The sequence below is a fragment of the Colossoma macropomum genome, unplaced genomic scaffold (genome assembly GCF_904425465.1).
Source record: "Colossoma macropomum unplaced genomic scaffold, Colossoma_macropomum, whole genome shotgun sequence".
In the NCBI taxonomy this organism is placed as follows: domain Eukaryota; kingdom Metazoa; phylum Chordata; class Actinopteri; order Characiformes; family Serrasalmidae; genus Colossoma; species Colossoma macropomum.
This window is the reverse complement of record NW_023494788.1, coordinates 28,152,033-28,176,146: the sequence shown is the minus strand read 5'-3', so window position 1 is coordinate 28,176,146 and position 24,114 is coordinate 28,152,033. Positions and strand designations below refer to the sequence as shown.

At 38.4% G+C, this 24,114-nt stretch overlaps 1 protein-coding gene across 1 annotated transcript; it reads right to left on the bottom strand.

The window, feature by feature from the left end:
- Positions 1-9: 9 nt before the first annotated feature.
- On the bottom strand, positions 10-22,512 carry slc24a6a (solute carrier family 24 member 6a). The gene is made up of 17 exons (XM_036569012.1): positions 22,050-22,512; positions 18,633-18,728; positions 12,403-12,479; positions 11,669-11,743; positions 11,488-11,572; positions 11,246-11,349; positions 11,067-11,141; positions 10,939-10,964; positions 10,790-10,843; positions 10,552-10,694; positions 8,651-8,817; positions 7,369-7,645; positions 4,176-4,342; positions 3,894-4,008; positions 3,619-3,731; positions 2,394-2,459; positions 10-1,849 (listed from the first exon to the last, which is right to left on the bottom strand). Exons 1-17 carry the CDS (start codon positions 22,144-22,146, stop codon positions 1,739-1,741), a joined length of 1,848 nt encoding a protein of 615 aa, XP_036424905.1. The 5' UTR covers positions 22,147-22,512; the 3' UTR covers positions 10-1,738.
- Positions 22,513-24,114: the final 1,602 nt, after the last annotated feature.

The following is a 24,114-nucleotide window of genomic DNA, read 5'->3' as shown; positions in this document are numbered from 1 at the left end:
AAGGATGAGTTATATTGCACCATACTTGTTTAATTGCACTCTCAACAACATACAAAGTTTCATGTTCTTTATGAATACAGATGGACAGAGGTCAGGCTATAAAGTCAGGCATGCCCCTAAATCACTTATCATGAAAGAAAGAAAGAAAGAAAAGGCATTTAGTTAGCTGTCAGCTCCTCACAGAATTAAGCCAGTGTACAGCAGATCAGACAGCATGATATTACACCGTTAATGTCCAAAATGAACAGTAAAACCCTATGTAAAGAATGAATATTATGTATATCTTGAATTTTCAGAGATAGAAAAGACTTCAGTCAAAGCTGTCTGTGATAGTTTCAAAGAAATAAAAGTGTTACTTAAATATACTAAAACTATACTGGCTTTTAAATAGATTTAAAATAAATAAAACTTCATTACTGTAAATTATGGGACAATTATAGAATCATAGAATTTCCATACCATAAAAAAATTATTGATGAAAATCCTTTGACAATATGCTTATACATCACAAAAGCTTTTTAGTGCACTCAGTGTTTCCACTATGAAATACATCTACCACAAAACAATACGTAAAACACATGGAGAAAAATAAGTTACACAAAAGAATGTATGTACTGATTGGCAGGCCAGAAATCATCATTGGTGCATCAAATTTATTTTTCAGATTTTTGTCACTCTTCACTCAAAGTCTGAGGAAGTATGATAGCCATCTGTCCATCATACTAGATTTTAAAAATACTATGTAAATTGTGATAAATAGACTGGCGTTTAAAAGGGACGCAAAGGGAACAAGGTCAGTCTGATATCTAAAACGTATAGCAAACACATCTAAAATGTCAGACAGCAATTTGTATAAAACTACTAGAATGTAAAAGCTTTTCAACATGTATTAAAGACAAGAGGGGACTTTTTTGGTTAATGAGTAAAACTAACTGTCAAATACTGAAACAGCTCAGATTGACTATGCAGATTCTCTCAACATTTCAAAGACATCTTCAAAAAAATACGGTTATGTCAGAAATTATATGTACATAAAGATTTAATAGAACATTAAAGTGGTTAAGAGCACTGATTTTAACAAGAAGTAATAATGTGTTGTAATCTTGTCTGTATCTTGTTCATAATCACCAATAAATGACTTCTGGATTACAGAGTAGAAATAAGAACATGCTGAAGGTAAAGAGGTGTCCTGTGTGTTGTAAACATCACATCTTGTGGCTTGAATTCTGATACTGAGAGGTGCAGGGGGTAGGAAGTGCCTGTTACTCTCATTTAGTAACTGACAACATGCAATTTAGCAGTACTAAAGCATGTAAATCCTACTCCCACACTTTTAATGTATTGTAGTACACTTTGGATGACTTTCAACTCAGACTGATGTAACAGCGTGTTGCTTAATCCAACCTATGACACAAAATAATCAGAAGCGATACTATGTTTTGCTTGAAAACTCATACTGTTTATATTAGTTTTGATTTCCAAGTATGTTCTTATTTCCTATCTGCAGAAAAGTAGCACACTGAGTAAAGGCTGCTTAACACAGGCAACACCTACTGCAAAAAGCTGCACTCTACACCTCCCTGACTTGACTGATCATTGACCACTGATCTCTGTTTGACCCATACAGTGTCCTGTCTTCACTCCCCAGATAAGATAATTGTAGTAATCAGGTGTTTTATAACTAAGCGATTCAGTGTTTTACTCAGGAAACAGTATTGTTCATCTGCAGTGGGCTGGCCTAGAGCTTCTCAAAGCAGATAGAGCAGAGAAGAAAGATGGCATACAGGACCATGAGACCCAGGCCTAACCTGCGGTCCAGTCTCCAGTGGTTTAGATGTACACTTAGAACCTGCAGGACAAAGAAAGAGTAAACACATAACAGGCTATGTGAAACAGTAACTGATAGTTGTGTTCCTCCATAGCTCTTATAAACCATTCTAGACCATTCAAGCACAAAAATTGATTCATGAGATTTTTCTATTACATTTGTCATCTGTAAGTGTTAACAGATTGTATACTACAGATGCAGCAAATAGAGATTAGGCTGAAAAAAACGCTCTTATGCTATCCTTAAACAAGAATCTCACCTATTTTACTAATTTTCTGTATAATTTATTTATTAAGATGTAAACAAAGTCAAAGTCAGGGTGGTTTGATGTGAAATGCACCATTTTGGATTTTGTATGGTAGAGTAAATAAAATGGCTACACTTGCGACTCCTGATTCCTATCAGCAAAGAAGATCTAAAAGTCAGTAAGTTTCTATACAAAGAACCATCTCCCATCACACCACTCTGAATGACACTCCCAATGATTGAATTATGCAGAAATTTGTAAAACTGGTGGAATTCCCTTTTCAAAAAGAAGACAACAGGCATTATTATCTGTACTTACAGTGAGAAAAACTGAAGCAAGCAGTAAAATGACTGAGTACACCAGTCCCCTACTGTTAATGAAGACCTGACAAAGAGAGAAAAATGATCAGAAAATTGAAAACAATTAAGTCATTTTTTGGTAGTCTCTATAAATTATAAATTATAGATTATAAGTCTATAAATTATATTATAAATTATAAGTCTATAAATTATAGACAGATGCTCAGAATGGTAGCAAACTATCTAGTGAAACACTTGATTACCAACAACCTTAAATGGCCCAAATCATGGAAAACTGAATTTTACTCAGTGGTCGATCATTTAGTGTAGTAGCTCACAAATTATGGAATTCTCTACTCAAGTCTATGCAGCATGCCTCCTGTTCTATCCTCATTCAAATCTCTGTTAAAGCCATATTTTTAGTCACTATATTTTCAAGGTTCTATTTGTCTCTGAATATAATGTTTACAAGCGTCTGATGTCTTTTAGTTGTTAATTATGTACCTCCTAATTAATGTGCTCATGTTCTACGATTGTAAATTGCCCTTGGAAAAGGTGCTATATGAATACCAGTGATGATGGTGATGTATGTAAACATTGTTAGTTTTTAAAACATTCCGTTCACTTTCTACTTCACACAGTCCATATATGAAAATTAAGCTGCAAGCCTGTTTTGAATTCACTGTTTGTCACAAACACCAATGCATTTACACATCTCCATCTATTCAGCCTACAGCAGTTTAGCCCCATCCAGTCATGCTAAAATTATAAGAAGTGTTTTAACCTGGACTGTTTTCGAATAAGGTGCAATACACAGCAGCCTTTCAGATCAGAGCTCATTTACATAAACCAGTTTTAAAGGTACAGTAACAGAAACAGTCGGTTTAATTCTGAGGGATAAAGAAAGGTTGGAAAACAGTCATGTAAACATTTACTATGATTGTTTTTGGTACATACAACCACACAAACGAACCTCAAGTGGACCTCAAGGAAAAAAAAGTAAAATACATTAAAAAAATGTTGGATATGGGCCTTTTAAGGTTAGGTGTTGGTTTAGGGTTAGCTTTAATAAAATCTGCTACAGAAAAAATCAGTTCAGTTGCATTTAATAGATCTCCAGTTGAATGTTAGAGAAAGACAAGGTGAGCATCTGCAGTGGACTATAAAACCACTTTCCTTACTCAAATTCAAGAAAGTAAAATGAGAGTCCAGACACAAAAGTAATGAAAGCAGTAGAAACTAACAGTTGACCCGTAATCCACCACTAGCGTGCGCAGAGCCCATGGGAAACCAAGGCCCAAGAGAATGTCAAAGATGTTACTGCCTATTGAGTTAGATACAGCCATGTCTCCCATACCTGCAAAACCACACACACACACACACACACACACACACACACTCACACACACACACAAACAATGCATACCCACCCAGGTTTAGTCATTATGCAAATAAAAAGTCATACAATCAAACTGGTCTACATCTACAGTTTTAACCGGTAAGTGGGGAATTTTTGCACCTTGACGGGCAACTATGAGACTGGCCATGCAGTCTGGGACGCTGGTACCCGCTGCTAAGAATGTGATCCCCATAATAACGTCTGGGATATCCAGTGTGAAACTGATAATGGTGACCTGGAACACAGAACAGAAATTCATAATTTGCCCTAAAATGAATTAAGGAAAAGAAGATCCTGGATCCTGGATATAGTATCATCAGCCAAATATTTTCACCATTTCAAGTGTCGTTTCCATAAAATATTAGTAAAATGAATAGGGGTCAATTAGGGGATGATCCGTACCATCCACACCATGAGGTAGGAGAAGACTGCAATCCAGAGCGTGGAGACCACAAAAGTGACCATGAACCAGCGCTCCCAGCGTGGCAGCACACAGTTGGGCACAGTGCAGTATAGCAGGCAGCTTAAAGGCCACGAGAACAACCACCTCACCCGTTCACTGCACCCTCCTGTGGACACAAGGAAAAATACATTAAAGCAGTTATTAGCTTCACAGAGTAGATGGTTTTACATGCCCAGGGTGCCCTCTACTGGTCAAAGAAGTGGACAACCCAGGGTTCTTGCACTTAAAAATAATGATGCATGGAATTTATTAACTCTGATGTGTACATCCTAATAAATGAATCATATTATGGCCAAAAGCAAGTAAACCCAAAGTCAAAGTCTTATTTTTTTGGTGTTGTAGTGCAAATTCTCTTCCTTTGTCTATTTCCTTTTCTCAGTCATCTCTCAAAGATGAAAGCTTTAATTACTGTTTATGTGATGGTGACAGTTTTGCTGGTCTCCTGGGTCTTGCACAGAGACTCTTTTACAGAGTTGCATTTTCCCTGTATCTTAATTTTGAAAGTTTTTAAAACTCTGTTTTGGAAACAGCTGTTTCTTCCACTTATTTTCCTTTGATTTCCACTTCTTTATGCAAGTGGTATTATCTTATATCTAATCTTCTCAGAAATACCTTCTAAAACATTAATAACTTGTTCTTGCCTGAAACAGCAAAGACAATTCTTCTGTTTTTATTATACACTAAAGACATTTGTGTTTGAGATCAAAAGATGAATTTGAAGTTATACATCAGAATTTCAGTTTTTATTTCCTGACATTTACATCTAGATGTGTTAAACAACTTAGAACATGGGACATTTGCTTCATTTTTCAAAGGAGCAAAAATATTGGAACATTTGACTGACAGGTTTTTCTTGTTGCCCAGGCGTTCCCTATTAGATTGACTGTTTAAACAAGCATTGTACCATTGGTGTACTAACAGCATCAAACTGGTCGACCAATGAAAACAACAGCAGTTGATGACAGAAACATTGTGAAAGCTACAAAGAAAACCCAAAACAACATACATAACAACAAACACCTTCACAAAGCAGGAATGAAGGTATCATGATCCACCGTTGGTAAGAAAGACTTTGAGAGCTGAAACATTGAGGCCATACCACAAGATGAAAAAACTCATCTGCAGAAAGATCTGGAAGGCCATATTAGAATTCACAAAGAAATACAGAGATGAGCCACAAAAGTTCTGAAACAGAGTTGTATGAACTGATCAGACCAAAATTAGCCTCTACCAAATGATTGAAAGGCCAAAGTGTGGAGAAAGAAAGGATCTGCTCATGATCAAACACAAGCATGTCATGGCTTGGGCTTTGAATGGCTGCTTTTCAAATGGACTCACTAATCCTTAATGATAATGTAACTCATGATGGTATGTCTCAGAATCAAACTTCAGAGAGTCCCTGTTTAGCTGCTTCACCTACAATCAGCGAGCTTCTGTCTTTAGTATTCTCAACTAACTAGAGATGCTGCACTGGTCTGCCTCAAGGTGGCAAACTGGTTCACACAGTTCATTCATCACTGTATTCAACCAAATTTTAAGTGTTCTTTAATTTACTTTAAGATTATCTGTTCTTGTATTTTTGCCTAAAAATTGCCTAAAAATTGGATGTTCTGCTACTGTAGTTCCATGTTCTAAGTTGTTTAACACATCTAGATGTATATATCAGGAAATTAAAGCTGAATTTTTGATTTACTGTCTCAAATTCACCTTTTGATCTCAAACCCAAAGTCTTCAGCGTGTTGCAAAAACAAAAGAATTGGCATTTTTAGTGTGGAATACTTAGTTGCATCATGTAATGTAAAATAATTTCTCAGCTCAAACCAGGCAACATACTGTACAGTGATGAAATTTTTGTTTTTTGACATGTATACATCAGTATTTGATAATCAGCTAAACGGTATATATAGATAAATGTTCTTTTTTTTTAGACAGCAAAAGCTTCCTCCTGGCGAACCTCCCATGTAGGTCAAATTTGTGCAGTCTCATTCTAATGGTAGAGGCATTCACTCTGACATTCACAATGGCAAGAGCTACTTATAAATCTTGTGATAAAATTTGGGGTTCTTGAAGATTTCTTTTATTATATTAAGATCTGCTCCTGGGTTAAATTTGCTGGGGCAGCCTCGCTTGGATATGTTAGCAGTAGTTTTACATCTTCTCTATATGTAGATGATTTTCAGAACAGTAGGTTTGATTTCTAATATTTTGAAAACACTTCTCAAACCCATTTCCAGACTCATAGGCATCTACTGCCTTCTTTCTGTAGGCCTCAGAGAGCTATTTGATCAATCATGATGACATCACACACTCCAATAACAAAGAGCAAACCAGACCAGATATCTGAGGTTTATATAAGACAAGTTCCTCCAAGATATTCTCTAATATTGTTGTTATCATTAACACCTGATTGGGCGCACCTAATTTCAATCTGACACATCTGAAGAAATGATATATATATAGGGATGTACTTACTTTTTCCACATAAGGAAATTGCATTTCTGATAATTGCAATTATATAAAGAGTGACGAAAATGTGTCGCTTGTTAAATTATATCACCTTTATCTATTAACACTATTTAAATGGAGACCGGATATCTGTACATCCAAATATGCTGAAAAAGTCTAAACATTTCATGGGTTGTACTTACTTCTTCACATAACTGTATATCTCATTTTACCCACCTCCAACTCTGTTCACCCTTCATCCTCTTTCACATGGAACTATCTTTATCCATGCATTAGGAAAGTTCTGACGATAATCAGCAACCACTATTAGTCTAATCTTTGTGTACACATAGCTAGGGACCACTCAGGTGCAAGCTGCTGCTGAAGGGGCTTTTGCATCAAATCTCATTTATCTCAGTCAATCTGCCTGACAAAAACACAGCACATCCCCCTCATCTGGAAATGTCAGTCTGTCTAGAGGATTATGGTCATCATGTGCAATTAAGCATGAGGACCATTTTTCTAATCAGGTCATCTGAAAAAAGGTCATGGGGCCATGCCTTCAAAAATAACAGACAAAAAGGCTGGTTGAATGCCAGTTCAGAAAATAAATAATATTCAGCCTTCCTATGTGTTTATCAAGCAGACTGTATCTGTGACACGGATAAACATCATAGATTGACTAGCCTGGCACAATGAGAGGACTGAAGGGTTGTCCTTCCTCAACCTCATCATCATCATCTTCCTCTTTGGGCTGGGCGTCTTCTGCATCCGCTCCCCGATCCAGTGCTGACCCCTCGCCCCTCATCCTGGGGTCCTCCAGCGGCTGCGTTTCACTCTCCAAGGCATCTCCGTTCTCCAGCCCCCAGGGCACCCCCTCGAGCCCTGAGTTATCCTGGCCAGGAGTGTCCCCGGCACCACTGCCACTGTCCCCTGAGCTCCGGTTCCTTATCAGCCTCTGCCTCTGTGGGACGAAAGAGAGAATGTCAGGGAAACACAATAGAAAAGGTTGGCGAAAAGGAGGCAGCACATGGAAAGAGGAAATTACCAACTGCTCCTGCAAAGCTAGCTCATTGTAAGTCCAAAGACCAATGCAAAGCAGCACATGAAGAGCTCTCTTAAGGATGACATGCATGAGTTGCAAGAGGCAAACAAACAAGCAAGTCATGTAAGTGCATGTAGATGGAATAAATACATGGAAGAAATAAAATACTGACATTAAATGGCCCATATCACAGATAAACTGTTTTTTGTTGATAAAGAGAGGTTGCTAAATGGTCATGTACAAATGAATTATGTCTGTTTTTTCTTCATAATCCCACATAAATAACATCGGTGGATCTCTTGGAAAAAGTAAAAAATGTAAGATATGAGCCTTTTAAGACTAAAAAAAAAGTTTTTTTTTCACCAAGAAAGGGTGGAATGGCAATTTACACTGGGTTGCCACTTTACACCAACCTTGCATCTACACTGACTATTTTATCATTTACAGATGCACTTTGTAGGTTTACAATTATTGATTGTATCCCATTTGTTGCTGCAGAATCTGTCAGCCACCCTTCACCCCATCTATTCACTAATTATAAGGGGTGTCTACATACTTTTGGACACATAGTGTAGTAGCAGCATAATAGTGGGTGTTGTGCTAGTATTAGTGTAAACTGGCAACACAGTGTATATAGAGTTTTAAAGCAGCTAAACATAGCTAAATGAAGCCTCTCATATCTTTTGGGCAGGTAGATGAAAGCAAATGTTATCTGAAAGCAGTATAGCCACTCTCCTACCATACGCAGTAGTTTTTCAGGAGAGGAGAAAAGACTTGTACTACTACCAGACCTGCTGCAAACAGTCATAATGTCAGTCTGTTCTCAAAACAAAACCAGTGTTAAAGTCTATCGTTGGCTGAGAAATGCAGATGCAGCCGATCCTTCCTGCCAAGTCGGGAGCGTGGCAGGCAAGTGGGCGTTACCTCGGTGATGAGCATGCGTCCGGCCATGCTGAGGCGGGTGCGGGGGGAGAAGTGGGGCGTGATCATGACACGGAGGCTTGCCTCTGAGAAGGAGAACTGGTGAGGGTGCAGACTCATCAGCTCATCCACCATCACCACGGGCGAGTCCTGTTCGCCTGCACACTGACCTGAGGGATGGAGAGTTTCAAGGGCTTTTGTCCTATGTAACCTACAGCACTGTGCAAAAGTCAGGCACCACCTCAAGAAAACTAAATATTATAAATATTTTTCAGTATTTAGTGTGTCCACCTCTTGCATATATTACAGCTTCCATTCTTTACTTTTTTAAAGAAATCTGCAGGGATTTTTTTTCCAAAGTTTAGTCTTAGAAGTCGGTTGCATTTCTCACAGTGGAAGGATGGACAAAAACACAGATTTTTCTTAGATCTGAAGCAAGAGTGGAGCTTGATTTTCTCCTCTCTCCAATACGAAAGCTTTAAGTAGGGTGACAGTTTTGTTGGTCTATACTCTTAAAAATTAATTTCCAAAAAAGGTTCTTTGCAGGATTCCATAGAGGAACCACATTTGGTTTAAAAAAAAAAACAACAACTTTTTTTTTTAAACCAAATGAGAACCATTATTGAAAATGAGATTTGTGAATATGAAGAACCATTATAAAGTTTAAACAACCTCCACAAAATGCAAATGTAGGAAGAACCCTTCAATTGGTGTACATTACGTGAAGGTTCTTTAAACATTTAAATGGTTCTTTACCCTCACAAATCTCTCAAAGATGGATGTTTAGGCAACCAAAGGTGGTTCCTCTATGGCAGGGGTTGGCAACATGCAGCTCTGGAGCCACATGAGTCTCTTTTACTGCCCTGTTGCGGCTCCACAGCAGAACTAGATGTTTTAGGTAAAAATAAAATAATCCTCCTTTGCAGTAAAATAAAGCTTTGCTGATTGTTCTAACACAATTAATTCACCCTGTTGATCACCATAGCAATGCAGACAATCTTGCCTAGCTAGTAGCTAACAAAAAGACAAAGAGAGAGATGTAAGATGAACATGGATAATTTGGAGATGAATGGACTGTATATGCATTTATAAGCACTCAGCTGGTTTCCTGACACATTTAATCTGTAAAGAGAAACTGTGAAACACTAATGATTTTTTTTCGAAAATTCGAACAAGAAACTGGCGAACAAGAAGCTGATTTCAGCTTTGTAAAAAAAACTGAACATTAAGAGACATTGTACAAAAAACTTCTACTTTTGCAGAAAAGTTTTGTGCCGGAAATGCGAGAAAAGTGGCTATTGCTGAGCTGAAGCTTAAAGCAGAGCAAAGCAAGTCTGTGTTTTTATAAGTCTGTGTTTTAGCCTATACTAGTACAACAACGCATACTGAGACATATTTACAGCCAAGATGGTAAAATGGTCATTAAATGTTGTGGCTTCAGAGGTGGTTTGATTTTTGTTGAAAGGACAAAATGACTCTTCTTAACATTTGGGTTGCCGACCCCCGGTCTATGGCATTGCTCAAAGAACTTTCTGTGGCCACCCTTTGTAAGAGTGTACCAGGTCTTGCTTGGTTGTACAGTTTCCTTTTTTCTCTATATCTTCTTTATATCTAACTTCAGTTTTGGAAACTCCTGTTATTTCACTTATTTCCTTATGCAAGCGAGTCATCTTATTTCTAATCTCAGAAACATCTCCTGAAAAATGAATAACTTAATGACCGTTTTGACTGGACAATAAATAAATGAAGGGTTGTCTCTGGCTTTTGCACATTACTGTATTTCCGCAAATATGGTGATGAATAATAACTGCCATGCTTTAGTGACATGTTAATGTAAACATGTAAAACAAACTATCAGTCAATAACACAAAAATAAAAACACAAACACACCCACTCCAATCTACCTTTCTTCATCAGGATCATGGAAGTATCGCAGTGCGCTGTGGCCTCTCCTACTGCTATATCTCTGCGTAAGCTGCTCACCAAACAGGGCTGCCCGGGAATCCCGCACTGCTGCTCCACCCAGCCCCAGATTTGACTATTAAACCTAAAACACACACATAAACAAATGACATGAACCATCGATACTATTATTAGAACAGTGTTTAAAGCATTTTGTTACAAGTAGAGATCACTACGTACTTCATGATAAGGATGTAAACTCCATACATCGATATGAGGACTATCGTCTCCCACCTGTGATAACAAAGTAGTCAGTGGTCATATAACAATATGCTGTTGAAGCATATCTGCTTTATTTCAAAAGCTATTAAAAATCAGCTGTAACATACCAGAGAACTTTCTCATCATAAATGATCTGCAAGTCAAGAATACAGTTGCCTGTAATAAATCAAGCTTAGAATAAAGAAGAATAAGAGATAGCTTTAAAAGCTTTGTACTTAATTTGATGAAGGCTTACCAGAATCAAGGCCAAGACAGAGAATATGTAGTAAACAGAGTCACGGAAGAGAGGCCACCAGGTGAGAGAGATCGTCTGTGAGGAAATGAAAGAGAGACAGGGATGCGAGGATTGCGGATTTCTATTAACCAAAGGTCTTTCCTACTGCGGGGAAAATTGCTGCAAAGGACATATTGTACCTGTCCGGCAAAGATGCCACACACTCCAATGATAACGAGGATATTAAAGACTGCAGAGCCCACTATGGTCCCAACTCCCACATCTCCCTTAGTGATGAATACACCTAAGATAATATTATATCACAATCACACCATAGGAATTCGTTTGTAGAAGATATTTATTACATTTCTCAAGAAAAAACTGTGACTTGGGGATAGGAACGCCACTTTGACCAATCATCACGTGTAACTGCTACACTGACCGATCAAAGAGGTAAAGAGCTCTGGAGCAGAACTTCCTGCTGCCATGAAGGTGGCCCCTGCTACATCCTCACTCAGATGCAGGTTCTACAAACCAGAAAAATGCTTAGGATATAATCATTGCTGCTAAGCCACAAAGACCCCAATAATGGTGAATGCACATTATCAAAGAGCAGCTCTGACCTCACAGATCTTCTCCAGAGATGGCACAAAGTACACATCACAAACAATGGCAAGGGCGTAGAACATGTAAACTGCCTGTGGACATAAAACACAAGACAAGAAAATCATTATCAGGGACAGTGTGGCATATCTATTCTGCTTTACCCTAGTAGTTGGCAATATATCATCTATATCAGTGTAAAAATCCTCTCCAGTTCTGAACTCACTATTAACAGTCTAGACCTGAACCACCCATCTCTGACTATGATACTCACATACTGTGATACTGTTTTAGCAACTTTTTAATAATTTATCTGATAGATCATGGGATATTATGGGAATTATATCCATAACTCATCCATGCCCCAATAGTTACCTGTAAAGAATGAAATTTACTGGGTGCTTTAGATAGTTTTGAAAGAACAGTATAAAAAACATAAAAAGTCTTCTTTCTAGAAAGGTGCTTTCTATCTTGTTAGCATTTACAAGACTATGTAAGGTTCCAAAAAACTATTTAAAAGCAGATTTCTTCCCTGCTGAAAAAAATAACACACTGAATTAGCTTAATTTAAAAGCATACAATTTTTCCACATGAAAAAAAATACAGTACGGCAGCATAATTTTGCCTTTTGGTTTACTTACATCAAAAAATTGTGTTTATGTGATGGAATTAATTCATATTGAAATGATGTACACATCTGAATCAAGTATTATTAATGCACTGTTTTTAGTGTCCAGGAGCATCCCATACTCACACAGAGAACATGCAGCAGCACCGCCCCATGCCTTCTCTGCTCCTTAGTGAAGATGTCCTCAGGAAATTCATTGATTGCTGTGTGTGTGTGTGTGTGTGCAGAAAGAGAAACACATCCATTAGCAGAGAGTAAAGGAGAGAATGAGTTTAGAGTATTGACACAGAGGCAACTGAAAACCTTTTCAACCCCTCCTTGTCCATTAGACACGCCTGCATTAGCCTCCACCATGGCAGCTCATGCAGACATAGAATAACAAATGTTCCATTTTGCAAGGCTTTAGCTACTCTAAATAAGTTCAACATCTTGTGATATTGTGTATTCTAGGGATGCAAATTCAGAATTATTTTGACATTCAAATTCAAATATCAGCATGTTTTGTGAACAGGCATTCGGATCTCTGTAAAAAAAAAAAGTATGAGCTGTTTAAAGTTTTCCTTTAACCCAGTCTATTTGCAACATCAGAAGATCACGGAGGGAGAAAAGGCAGCTAAAGTCCATCTTAATATCTCACTGCTATTAGACAGTTCTTCCTATATTTGTGATTATTGCTGTGTTAGCAGATTGACATCTGCCTAAATCTATGATTTCTTTCTAAGTAGGATAATCTTGCCTTTGGGGGCACACAGTAGACAAATACAAAGTATGTCTTTTGAATAACTTTCTAATACACAGTAAATGATGAATTATTTCACCAGAATTCCCCTCTTCGATCTAAAATAGGCAGTTCTAATCTTGGGTAGTATTTTCATAAGCAGTCCTCTCGCCAATCACAAGGCTGATGTGGGTTGTCCAGCCCACACAGCTTTAAAAGGACAGTTTCCTTACAGTCTTTCTCTGTTGCAAACCAGAAAACCTGAAAACTTTATCAAGAGAAAGCTAACAACCAAGCGAAAGCTAACCCAAGCAAACATAACTGAGCTGACGCTAGCTCATCTGTGTGCTTGTCGTTCATGAATTTGTCCACCCAAACTTTTATCTGTTTAACCCGACACGCCAGCACTTCCTGAATGTCCATCCTTCAGTAAAGCGAATAAGAACCTTAACTTCTTTAGGGGCTCGCCATATAAAAATGGTTTTAAGCGAGCCATGAACACAGCAGGGTCTACAACGGGACCTGCGTATGTAGAGTCCATTTAACGTATTTTTCCCTGCTTTGCTTTTGCTGTTGTGGTCAGTTCAGTTTCACTGGTGTAGCAGTCTGGAAGTGTTGTACTGACGGCTGTCAATAACATGTGCTTATCAGAATATTAGGACCATGTTTCATTTACATCTTTTTTTCCATTCAAATTTCGCTGGATGCTATAACACTAACTTTTGGTATAATACAATTTTTTTATATTTTACACAGTGTTATTTGGGACTTTGTTGTTTCCTTGAAAAACAATGTTAAAGCTCTACTATGTAAGATTTTTGTGAAACTTAAAAGATGTAGCATTACTGCTATAATATGGTGTCCATGCACTTTTGAGTCACCCTGCAAAACCTGAAATAATAATTTAAACTTCAGAGGTGTTGGGACATATTTTGTTGGAGTTTTTCAGACCACATCACACATCCTTATGTGTTAACTTCACCTGCGCAGGCTCAAAAAGAAGGTCTGGCTAAATCAACATTATACTGAAGAAGATATGACGACTGTAGATAATTCCCTTAAATCCTTCATTCATTCATTCAGGGAAGGGGTCTGATACACAACTGATATTACAAAATATTCTTCCGCATATTGTGTGCAAATACATATTTCTGCCAGAGAGGTCTCCAAATCCCCAATAACTTAAAACTTACGTGGTGTAGCTTTAAGTGAATGCCAATTAACTACCACATGTAATTATTCTAATATTTTAACAGGCAATATTACTGATGGATGATCAACACAACCTAAGTAGACAGTGTATTCTAATGAGAGTTAAAGGAATACAATGTTTTTCAGCCTAATCTCTATCGGCTGCATCTGTAGCATATGGTCAATTACTACGAACAATAATTTCAACAAATTTCCCTATATTTAGTAAAATTTCGTAAATGATATACTTAGTAAAATTTCTATTAGTAAGGATGGTTTTAGTTATTTTCTTTTTAGTGTACAGGGAAATTATTGTCGGTGGTTAGACTGAAAACCACTGGAGTATTCCTTTAATGCCATTGTCAGTATAACCTCTAGAACATTTTTTGAGTCAGGCCACAGCATCAGCCCTCATGGAAGCACATTCCTGACAGAGCGGAAAGAACATGTCCGAGCTAAAGGTTTTCACAAGTTTTTACAGCTTTACTATGTAGTTGCCATGGAGACCCCCACTCTGCAAGCCAGAGTTTCTACTGGCCTCAGAGACACTGATGGACATGTTTGGGAGCCACAGGCTTTTAGTAATGTGATGTTGAGATATATGCAAAGATATATGGCATGTGCACAGCGTACACTCATACGCACACAAATTCACTCACTCAAGAAAGGAAACACAAACACACAGAAAACACTGGGGAAGAAATCGACAGTGTTGAGCATGCAATCTAGAAAGAAAACGAACATTAGTGTTTGGTATGTTGATGCAGCACTTGTCTGCTGACTGTGCCCCATTTAACTGTGTGCTGTTAAGAGGCTTTTGTCTCTGGTAACTAAGTGCCAATTGAAATCTCAAGCTTTAGCTGATTTGAAACAGTGCTCAGAGCCCAAAGAGGCAGGCCTGCTTATGTCAGAGCACTGCTATACACTTCACTCACCAACTCTACAGATGCAATCAACATAGAAGCCTGTTCCTTAAGAAAAACACTTCCACTAAAGTTGCCAAGAGGCCAATTTGAAATGTGTAGAACTGTTGCAAACAGAAAATCAGTTCACATATAATTGAACTCTGTACAGAATAGGGGTGGATGACATGGCATAAAACATTCTCTTCCTCCTTTTTTTTCCCATGATACACAATATGTAAGATAAGATGAACAGACAGAATGCCCCAGAAGTGCCACATTTAAAGAGCACTATCAAAAACTATCAACATAGAGTTTAACATAGAGAACATTACATGTACCGCACTGCACTACAACTAATTACCAGGGCTAGTTTCACTTCCTTTTTAATGATAAAGTGTCATTTATTACGATAGAGATAAAACAGCATCAAAGAGCCCAACCCTAGTACCAAAACTTGCTGTGCAAGGGTGTGTAGTAGGTTGCATATTGCAACACATATCTTTACATTGCACATATTAAATAACCAGGTTATCTTGCAGTGCACAAAAGCTGAATGAAGAAAGAAAAAATTACCTTTAATAATGTATGAATTCAATATTTTTAATCAAATTTCTCCAACCCATAAATCATATTACTGGCAGGTTGTCATAATGCTTGGGAAGCTGGGTCTGATATGGAAATATGTCTGATATTGCAATATGCCACTTCAGTGAGTCTCTTTACTGTGGAATATAAAGTAAGTGCAGGAGAAACACAAGGAAAAGCTCTAAAACCAACAACAACTATGCTAGTTTTAAGCTCTTAGCAAATAAAAAATATCGGTGGATAAAGATGTAAACAGTATTTTTTAAACACATACATTAAAATTATTATTAATAAATATTGGTATATGATTAGTAGTAATTAGTATTATTAGTAATAAATAAAAAAATTATTTCACAGGGATGTGTTCTGTCAGGCATTTGAAATAATGTTGCAATTTGAATGCCTTTTGAATGCCTCATTTAACTATAATTTGCTTGCACTGCTCAGCAGATGTCAAGGCTTAAAAAGTTCCACTAAATCTAAATTCTAAAACTAACTAACCATTAGTAAATAACCATCTTCTTATTATTATTCTACTCTTTTTAAACTGGAGTTTTACCTAATTTTTCTCCCCAATCCAGTCATGTCCGATTCCATCTGCTAGTTAGTTCTTCTCCTATCACATGATGCTGCCAAGCTGACAGGGTGAAGGCTACAATGTGCTTCCTTCAAGACACACAAAGGAGTGGCATCTTTTCAAACTGCTGCTAATGCAACGTCACTGGACAACTCAACATGCTTAGAGGACACTAATTGTCAAAAAACTTGCAGTTGTTCGCTGGTGTAGTCAGCACATAGGAGGATGTGCCACCCAGGGGTCCCTTTTTTTATTTTTAGGAAATACTCTAGGGCTGGCGCAATAGGCAGTGTTGAAAAACTGATAAATCTGACAAAATTATCAATAAATATATATATTTTTATTATTTAAAGGAATGTTCAGGGAAAAATCTACCTACTTATCCACTTTCCACAGATGTAGTCCATCATCCAAAAGATGTTTGGAGTTTTTTTGGAAACTTAATTTTTTGCTTCTTTAGTTTACAACTGGAGCAGCAAGGCTAATACTGCTAACAAACACTGGAACTCAATAGTCACCCAAATATCCCAAACTGTTTCTGTAAAAATACATAAAAACTTGCCTCCTTAAACCATATCTGAGTGTTCATTAAGGCCACGTAGGCTTGTCAGTGTGGTTTAGGACACAGTATGACTTACTTTGATTTTACAGTATGAGTTACTTTGAACTATAAATATTAACAAATCTTCACTGCTACAGGCAGCTATTTCAGTCAACAGGAGTAAGAGTGCTGATCTAGAATCAATATTTGTGACAATGACTGACACAAATACAGAGGAATCTGATCCAAGATCAGTCCTGCTTTGTGAATATCAGCCCTGGCGTCTGAAATGACTGCCTGTAGCGGTGAAGTTTATTCATCTTTGTAGCCCTTATGAGTCATACTATGTACTAAACCACACTGGCCAGCCTGTCTGACCCTAATGACCTGGTTGCAGTTTGGAGAGGTTGAGAGAGGTTTTGCGGATGTGACTTTACAGATACGATTTCGGCTGTTTGGGGGACTATTGAGTTCTAGTGTTTGTTAGCAATGTTAGCCTCATAGCTCCAGTTACTTATCATTGCTGTCTCGACAATACCTCATCCCTATCTCTGAAATGGTAACTTTTCAAGAAAAGGAAAAAACATAATTATAAATGGAAGTTGGAAGAAATTAAGAAATAGAATGTTTTGTTCAGACAGCGACAGTATTCAGCATATTTAGGACAGTTTCCATTTGCATCTTTTTATACTGACTCGATATTTTACACACAAAACAAATTAAAAAACAATATAATTAAATAAAATTTAAAAAACAAACCGAGTTTTTAAAATTTACACCATAACTAATGATGTCTTTCACATCAGAGCTCATGGTTGCTTTTGTAGTTATTTAAAAATTATTAAAAATGAATTAAAAATTAAACATTATTAGAGTTCTAAGCTGAAACACACCCGTACATAGTAGAGCTTCAGCTCCCGTGAGTCAGTGAAACTCCTCATGCTGTTTGTTCTTTTTCATCAGAATGGGCTGTTACCCAGTGTTGCCCTATAACACTGGTGCTGTTGCTACTTTACAGATTTATTTCTTCTTCTGCATCGTCTTCCAGAGCAGACTTGACTTGACGTGTAGGTTTCAATGGACTAAATGCACAAAAAAACGACTCTGTCTAAAAAGACTTCATGGTGACTAAATTATTAAAATATAATTAAGCACAAAACATACTGTTTCCCTGTGTGGTGGCACCACTTTAGTATTTAAACCTTACTCAAAACTAGAACTGAAGTTTGAGAAAACGCAGAATCTTTGTGCGTAAAAAATGGAGAGAAAAAAACAATAAATTCTGCTTTTCATGGCTGTTTTTGATAACTTGATAAAGTCAATAAGTGGCCGCAGCCATAAAATACCGCACTAAGCACGGAAATATCATCTATGTGCTTAGCAATGATTTAACTAGCGTTCTAGCAATTATCACCAGGTCTTCACCAGCAGTGTGTGTCTCTCTGTAGAATGAAACAGCTCATAACTAAGCACAATCCTACATCTTACAGGGATTACACAGCAGAGCTGCCAAGTGATTGAGTGCTCGCACTGCCAAAATCAGCATCACCTCATAGAGACAGAGAGACGCTGCTGCAGGAGAGACGTTAGGGGGCCGATCGGTGGAAAAAAGGACGTGTGACGTGTATCTCTTAAGCACGACACTTTGAATGCGTAAAACAGACAATCCTCTGTTCCAAAATTAAGGCTTTGGTTGCTTAGCAACACAAGCCTCAAAGGGGGTTTGACTGTAAGGAAGGCAGCTGTCTGTAAATGATGAGGGAGAAAAAGATGAAGCAATGAAGAGAGCAAGTGAGGTAAATGTGGAGTGCTAGAGAGAGAGAGATTACTGGAACTCACCAGCTCGGGGTGTGCTGGACGTTTGGTTCTCCTCTACACTTTGCTGTGTTAGTCTTCGTTTGGACCAAATGAGGTCAGAGTCCTTTTTGAGATGGTCTGTAAAGCAAGAACAGAATGCGTTGACCCCCGTTAGCCCCTTCTACCACATGTGAAATGGAAGTTGAACTTTTTTGCATAAACAGATAACAAGAACAAGTTGAAAAGGAACTCGGTTGATGAAAATGTTTAGACAAGCAGACACGTTCCTCTCTTCATCAGGAAATAGAAATCAATTTGCAAATGGGGGGAAAGTGGAGCAATCCCTAATGCCATCCACATGAGTTCCCATGGAAACGTAACGCAGAAGCAGTAATTAATAGAGGGCGTGGATCAGGATCTGCAACACCACTGACTAAGATGGCCCTCATTTGCATATGTAAACTAATCAGTACTAAAAATAGTCCCAATAGAGACCCTGAGAGGCTGCTCATTAGGATTCGTGCCTGCTGACATTCCTTTTCATGTCCAGCAGTGGTATGAGAAGCGACTGGCCAGATGTTCCTGATAGGCTGCTTGATGTGTTATTACTGATATAAAGTGTTTTTTACAGGAAACAAACAGACTTTGAGGCTTCAGAGCTACAGAACCATCTGTTCCTCGGCTGGCTGGGTTTTTAATTTAGAAATCAGTAAATCCTTGTGCACCACTAACAGCAGAACAGCTTAAACATTGATGGACAATCGCTGAAGGTACCTGGCTGTTATCCTCACAGTCCATAGACTCATATAACTTTTGCCCAGAGGTTTTTAAAACACAAAAACCAAACTAAATTTCACTTAATAATTAAATAATTCCCAAAAGTCAATTTCAAACACATTCATAAGGGACAGGATTTTTTTCAGCTTGCGCTGTCTAAAAGTAGATCATCACCCATCATTAAACCTAATTATCGCAGGAAAAAAAAAGGCACTTTATAAGGTCAGGCGCTGCCTGAAAGATTTTGTTCAAGTTATATTCTGAAAACATACAGCTATTAGAAGTCCATCACTGTTCTGGCTTAGCGGTTAAGTCTCATTTTATAGTGATTCTGTTACCCTGGTGTATATTTTATTTATTTACTATGACTAGGAATGGGCCAAATGCCAAAAATATTGGATTATGATACTTCAAGACATTTCATGATTCATGATATGTATCGCAATATTTCGTCTCTCACAGCAAGAAGGGCCGGGCGAACAGGGTCCTTTCTGTGTGGAGTTTGCATGTTCTCCCCGTGTCTACGTGGGTTTCCTCCCACAGTCCAAAGACATGCAGTCAAGCAAATTGGAAATGCTAATTTGCCCCTAGGTATGAATGAGTTTCTGTATATATGTCTATGTGGCTACTCTGTAATGGACTGGCAACCTGTTCAGGGTGTTTCCTGCTTTCTGCCCAATTACCGCTGAAATAGGCTCCAGCACCCCCCAAGACCCAGTAGAAAAAAAAGGACCTGTAGTGCCACATATAAAAATACTATAATAGGCACAATGATTTTATTCAGTGTTTTACAAACTGCAGTAAATCCAATTAAAGAGGCTTAATTATGCTCACTTTGCTGCATCAAGTTAGTCAGAGTTCTTGAAGTACTGATGATACCCACAATATGATCAGAAAAGCGTACTGTGATATCATTTATCTCAATAACAATAAAACGTCATGTTGTCCACCCCTAACTATGGATCAATTAATTCATTAATTTTTTAAAACAAAATACTGGTTTGTACTGAACATATTGAGAGAATCTTCAAACTAGGGGTCTGCAGTATGATGATATTCTACCATTACTGTGATAAATTATGTCACAATATGCTGATGTTACAAAGACAGCACAAGTAGTACTGTTTAACTGGAATTACTGCAGTGCAGTTTGTAAACGTTGAATAAAAATCATTTTACTCATCATTTTTGATAGTATTTTTAAATGTAGCTCTATCAGTGCTTTTGTCTGTACCAGTTTATCAAACCACAGAAAAACTACATATCTTGGATTTATTTTTGCCATGTCGCACAATATAAGCTGCACAAAATCAACTGCTGCAGTGGTGAACCTCATAGGGTGTAGGCTATTTATATATATTTTTTTCAAAGTAGAATTTAGTAATGTATTGCTTTTCTAGCTGCACGTGTCATTAAGTACAATAACACAGATAATATTTCTCCTATTACCATAAAACGGTTCTTTAAGTGTTTTCATTAAAGGCGATGGTGATATATAATGAACCATGAACACTAAAAAAAAATTTGAAAAGCTGTTGGTTATTTTACATTGTCATAAAAAGGGGTACTATATAGGTACATTTTTATAAAAAAAAACTGTGTACCAATAGTCTTACGGTCCAATTGTGTGCCCTAAATGAGTTTTAAAGGTACACTACATTTGCTTTTGCAGGATTAAGGGGCATATTTGTACTAACACTTTAAAATGGAAAAGTAAAATAAAGAGCCTGGAGTTGTATTGAGTCACTGACTCTTAAAAAACAGAACTGCAATCGAATATAGTTCAGTTATGTTTCCTAACCAAAGGTAGTGAAGATGTACCTTTGAGGCTGCCACCCCAGTGAGAGTTTAGTACTTTTCTGAGAGTGTAAGAACCTGTTAAAATATGATCATATTCAGCACCAAAAATGGCTCCGCTATTGTAACAAGTTACAGAACCTTTTTTTTGGCAGTATATAGAACCTATGTACATTACGCTCCTATGGAGAGGAGACTACTATAGACTAATTAGCAATATTCCCTCTGGGGTCTGAGAAGAAGCTGTCAGAGGTGGTGATGATTAATACAGTGGAGTTGAGACACAGGTGTGATGTCCAGGTAACAAAGCTGGAGGTGTGGAGGGTCACACTCTGAAATGTCAGCAGCTGCCGCCACTGTGCTGCTCTTCAGAGAGGCAATTACAGCCAATGTACAGTACAGTCTACACCAGCAGCTCCAATTCAGACATCCATAAACGACAGAATTCTGCTGTCTAAAGTAGCCCGTCAGTTCTTCACAGCCTTCATGGTAAATCTTTATCCCTCACTCTGTCTCAGCTGTTGTGGTGAACAGAGCTATGTTGGCTAATTACCAAAGCAGAATCATTCTCAGGGGGGTTTCTTCACTCTTTGCCACCTAAAGCAACGATAAACTAAACATTTTGAACTGAAATATCCAGTTAATACACGTGTATAACATGTAAAAACACTGAAGAATTTAGGAAGCTTCATGCTCTAGTTTCCTGTCAGGTTTCAGGAGGGACTCTTGGCAGCATGTTGACGTTGCGTTTGTGGGGCGCAGCTATGTGGGGCAAAATAGGCTAACAGGGTCTCTCTCTCTCTCTCTCACACTCACACACACACACACACACACACACGCGAGCTTATTTCTCCATCTCTTTGAACCTGCTGTCCACAAACGCACCTGTTACGTGAAGGAAGCAGCTGAGGGTGATGAGCCCCCCGCAGACACAGAGTCCGCGGAGGAACCGCCGTCGTCTCGACGTCCAAACCGCCTTCATGTCACGCCGCTGGCGCCCGCACCTCTCAAAACATGCTGAGCCGAGAGAAGATTATTTCAGCCGACATGTACGAAGTCTCTCCGCCTTTTCTTTCACGTTCGCTCGATTCGCTTCATCCATGCGTCGCTCACCTCAGCATCTCAGCGCCGCGAGGAGAAAGACGAGCAGCATCTTCCTGTTTACCCTCGAGCCGCGAAGCCGCGCTGGAGACACAGCTCGCCTACGAGCACGGAAATACTCGAAAACACGACAATATCTTCACGTTTGCTTCTCAGTCAGTCTGTGGGCATTCCTGTCACATACTCCTCCGTCTGTGCTCCCCCTCTCTCCTCTCCTCTCCTCCCTGCACGCGTGCTGTGGCCTCGTCACTGAGGGTGTTTCCCACATTGGTTCACTAGTGCGCCCTCATGAAGAACTACTGATAACCCACACAGCTGAAAACTCCTCCACACTGCAGCTGCTGGCTTGAGAAGCCTGTGAGCAAATCTGATAGAGGGTTATTAATACATCAAATTAGATGCATTGCCACATTGTCATATACAGTCACTTAGCTCTTTATTAGGAACACCTGTACACCTACTCATTTATCCTGTTTTCCAATTGTATGGAAGCAGTGCAGTGCAAAAAATCATACAGGCCAGCAGATTCAGGTATAAGTTCACATCAACCTTCAGAATGGGGAAAAAATCAGTGTTTTTGACTGTGGCATGATTGTTGGAGCCAGACAGGCTGATTTGAGTATTTCTGTAACTGGTCAGAGATTTTCATGCACAACATTCTCTATAGTTTATTCAGAATGGTGCTATAAAGAAAAAAAAAAACAGTGTGCAGCAGTTGTGTGGACGGAAGCGACTTGTTGACGAGAGAGGTCAATGGAGAATGGCTGGAGAACTGGTTACTCAAAGTTACTCAAATAACCACTCTGTACAATTGTGGTGAGCAGAAAAGCATCTCAGAATGCACAACATGTCAAACCTTAAGGTGGATGGGCTACAACAGCAGAAGACCAATTTGAGTTCCATTTCTGTCAGCCAAAAACTGCCCAAAAACTGGACAGTTAAAAACTAGAAAAACATAGCCTGGTCTGATGAGTCTCAATTTGTGCTAAGGCACATAGATGGTAGGGTCAGAATTGGCCACAAACAGCATGAATCCATGAACCAAATCTGTGTCAACAGTCCAGGCTGGTGGAGGTGGTGTATTTTCTTGGCACACTTTGGGTCTGTTAATATTAATCAATCATCACTTTAATGCCACAGCCTATTTGAGTGCCGCTGCTGACTGCGTGCATCTGTTCATGTGCATCCACAATTTACCCATCTTCTAGTGGCTACTTTCAGCATAATGCACCATGTCACAAAGCAAAAGTTGTTTCAAAACTGGTTTTATAAACATGACAATGAATTCAGTGTTATTTTTACCAGATCTAAATCCAATATAACATAGACAAGAATCTCAAAGGATTGTTTCCAACATGTGGTATTCATGTCATGAAGAATTAAGGCAAAAGGAGGCAATGCCCAGTATTACAATACTGTTCCTAAAAAAGTGATCAGTGAGTGTGGTGTATGTACTGCATATGTCCACAAGTACAGACATCCGTTGCTGGCACAAGCAATTAAATCTACATAATCTTCATAGAAAAGCACTGCCAGTAAAATAGGGCACTCTGGAGCAGCCACACTTGAACCTAAGACAGTGGAACAGAGTCCTCTGGAGTGACAGCGGTCCATCCCATCCAGTGACTTTGGGATGAGCTGGAGTGGTGTTTGTGTTTGAGGACTAATCACCCAATAGCAATACCTGAACACTAATGCTGTTGTGGCTGAATGCACTCAAATCTTCACAGCAATGTTTCCTTACCAAAAGAGTGGAGGCTGTTACTGCAGCAAAGGAGGAACAAACCTCCAGTAACACCCCTGATTTCAGAGTAAATGCTGAATGAATGGTTTCCTAGACATGAATTAA

Coding starts and splice junctions, on each gene's coding strand:
- slc24a6a (XM_036569012.1), bottom strand. CDS start 22,146: ATGAAGGCGGTTTGGACGTCGAGACGACGGCGGTTCCTCCGCGGACTC. Junction 4,009..4,175: donor CCTACCTCATGGTGTGGATG/GTACGGATCATC, acceptor TCTGTGTTCCAG/GTCACCATTATCAGTTTCAC. Junction 2,460..3,618: donor TGGTGGATTACGGGTCAACT/GTTAGTTTCTAC, acceptor TCTCTTTGTCAG/GTCTTCATTAACAGTAGGGG.